Below are 3,087 nucleotides of genomic sequence, written 5' to 3'. Positions count from 1 at the left end.
CGCGCGGGGCAGACTGCGACGGGACGAGGTCGCCGCGCCGCGAGGAGACGAGGACGAGAGACGCGAGCGCAGCGGCGCACAGCGCCGGAGGGAACGAGCGGCATCTCGCGTAGGCCGACGGGGCGCCGGACGGCGCTAGCGGCGGCGCGAGCGATCAGCGCGGCAGCGCGAGTCGCGACAGCGGCGAGAGAGCAGAGAGGCAGCGCGCCTGCGCGCGAGCAGAGCGACGGGCTCACTGCTGCCATCACAGGCACTCAGGGCGGGCGGCTGGGGCGAGTAGCCGACGAGCGTGGAGACGAGGACGTCAGACTGGGGGCCGCGGAGCACGCGAGAGTGAGAGCCGAGAGAGACGAGAGACGCGAGGAGCGCGGGACGCGGAGCAGAGAGCGCGACGCGCGCGAGGACGAGGCGGGAGCGACGACGAGCACGACGAGACCGTCAGCGTAGCGCGCGAGAGCAGAAGAGCGCAGAGAGAGAGGGGGGGGCGCGAGAGCCAGGGGCCGAGAGGCAGCTAGAGCAGGCGCGCGGAGTGCGGAGAGGGAGCGACGCGCGAGCGCCAGAGAAGCGACGAAGCGGAGCAGATGCGAGAGCGAGGAGAAGTGATGAGAGAGCTCGAGAGGAGAGAGAGAGCGTCGAGAGCGAGAGAGAGCGGCAGCGCAGACTGTGCTGCGTGCGTGCGGGGGGCGATAGAGCGCGGGGACACCGACCGAGGACAGCATACATCGCGCCGCACGGGCGCGCGAGCGTGCTACGAGCAAGCAGAGAAGCAGAGAGAGTGCCGGGCGTGAGTGAGTGTGCAGAGCGTTACGTGCGGGCAGTCGACGAGAGCGCTAATCGATATCGCAGAGATAGAGCAGCAGAGATTCTCTCATAGCTCGCACAATGCCGAGAAGCCAGAGCTGCGCCGAGCGCGAGAGCGAAGCGCAGGTGCGAGAGCGACGCGCACTCGGTAGCGCGCGTGGGGGCAAGCGATGGAGCCTTGCGATCGCCGGTGGAGAGAAAAAAAACAACCCAACCGAGCCGAGCGACGCGGAGCGCGAGCATCGCGCGCAGCGCGACGCACCGCCAGCGGGACAGACCGATTACAAGCTCGCAGCGAGAGGGAGCAGCCGCGAGCAGACCCGCTGGGAGCTCGCTAGGTGGAGCAGAGAGCAGAGGACGCTGCGAGAAGGGCGGAGGGCTGTGAGCGAGAGCGAGAGAGCAGGAAGGAGAGCGTAGCGCGACGCGAGAGAGCTAGAGAGAGCAGCAGAGAGAGAATAGCGCAGCGAGCGGCAGGGAGAGAAGAGCAGAACGCGGCGAGAGCGAGAGCGAGCGCAGAGAGAGACGACGACGCAGCGAGCGCAGCGCAGAGCGATCGCGCGCGCGAGCGCGCAGCGAGCTCTGAGGGGCGCGAGCGAGGGGCACCAGCTGCAGCTCGCGCGAGCGTCGGGAGAGAGCCGAGAGGCGAGCGCTCGCGCGAGAAGAGCGAGAGGAGAGAGAGCTGCGGGGCGACGGGAGTGCAGAGAGCTAGGGAGAGTGCGAGAAAGAGCGAGACGAGCGAGAGGCATAGCCCGCGCCGAGTGATCAGACGCTGCGCGCGCAGCGAGCGCAGAGCGAGAGCAGCACGGGGGCGCGCGCGGAGCAGAGATGGCACGCGCGGACCGATAAGAGAGCACGCGGGCTCGCGCCACGGGCGCCGAGTAGAGACGAGCAGCGCAGCGCGCGCGCAGAGAAAGAAGAAGGCGGGCCAAGGGAGGGCAGCTCGCGAGCGGCGTGCGCGAGAGCGCGCGCGGGCGCAGCGCGCAGCGAGGGCGCTGCAGAGGAGAGAGAGACTGCGGACGAGAACGAGCGCTCGCGAGCGAGCGAGAGCACGAGCGAGAGAGAGAGGGAGAGAGGCCTGCGGTAGAGAGCGAGCAGGGAGAGAGAGAGGAGAGAGCGAGCGTGCAACGCAGAGACGAGAGAGAGCGAGAGAGATCGCGAGACGAGACGAGCGAGACGAGAGCGCGCACGGGAGCGCAGACTGCGGAGTAGAGCAGTGGGAGACGGCAGGGAGAACAGCGAGCGCGGGGACAGCGCGGTCGACTAGCGAGCGCAGGAGCGACGAGAGCGCGATAGGAGGAGAGAGAGAGCGCGCGCGAGAGCGCGAGAGGGCGCACCAGGGCGCGAGAGGCGAGGGAGAGAGAGAGCAGAGAGAGAGCGCGCAGCGAGAGAGAGAGAAAGAGAGAGAGCGAGGGACGAGCAGACGAGAGAGCGAGCGCGTGCGAGGCGAGCGCGCGAGCTAGCGAATACGCAGCGAGAGTCGCGCGGCAGACGAGAGAGACGCGGACGAGCGACGCGATCTAGCGAGTGGGGCTCGCCGCGCTCCCCGAGGCGCGGGCCAGAGCGAGGCACGCTATCGAGAGACGCGGGAAGAGCGGCGCAGCCGTTGGAGCGCAGAGCGCGCGTAGCGAGCGAGAGTCGACTCACTCTCGCCTCGGCGGTACCTCGCTGCCGTTATGCGAGCGCGGGGCAGCGCGATCGACGAACGGGCAGCAGAGCGAGAGCTGGCGAGTAAGCGGGGGAGAGCGCGAGCATGACGAGAGAGCTCTCAGAGCGCGGAGCAGCGACGCAAGGCGCGCGCGGCAGACGAGAGCCGAGGGAGAGAGAGAGCGGGAGAGCGAGAGAGGGCACGAGAGACGAGAGAAGAGAGAGCGCAGAGCGGCGAGAGAGAGACGAAGCGAGAGCGCAGCGCAGCCGAGGTAGCCGGCAACCAGAGAGAGAGGAGGGAGAGAGGCGAGAGTAGAGAGCGAGAGAGATGGGCGAGAGGGAGAAAGATCGAGCGAGAGCGGGGCAGACAGCGCGCGAGCCGCCGAGAAGCGCGAGCGGCAGAGCGACGCGAGCGAGCAGAGGGAGAAAAGGCGGAGAGAGAGGGCGGGAAAGAGCGAGCAGAGAGGAGCAGAGAGCGAAGAGCGAGACGAGACGAGAGAGACGAGGGTAGCGCGAGAGAGCGAGAAGTAGCGCAGCGCCGACGCAGCGCGCGAGGAGCGAGTAGAGCGCGAGAGAGACAGAGAGAGGCCAGCCGACGCACGGGCACGGCGGCGCGAGCGCGCGCGCGCGTAGAAGACGAGC

At 69.0% G+C, this 3,087-nt stretch overlaps 1 protein-coding gene across 1 annotated transcript; it reads left to right on the top strand.

The window, feature by feature from the left end:
* The first annotated feature begins 882 nt into the window (after positions 1–882).
* Positions 883–2,533, top strand: LOC125045379 (zinc finger CCCH domain-containing protein 13-like). Its single transcript, XM_047642587.1, is given in 3 exon segments — positions 883–1,182; positions 1,583–1,912; positions 2,066–2,533. Coding segments are annotated over 3 exon segments (1,098 nt in total).
* The last annotated feature ends 554 nt before the right edge of the window (positions 2,534–3,087 follow it).

Source organism: Penaeus chinensis, chromosome 37 (assembly GCF_019202785.1).
Source record: "Penaeus chinensis breed Huanghai No. 1 chromosome 37, ASM1920278v2, whole genome shotgun sequence".
Taxonomy (NCBI): Eukaryota; Metazoa; Arthropoda; class Malacostraca; order Decapoda; family Penaeidae; genus Penaeus; species Penaeus chinensis.
Note: the sequence above shows the minus strand (reverse complement) of the source record. Positions and strands in the feature narration are given on the sequence as shown.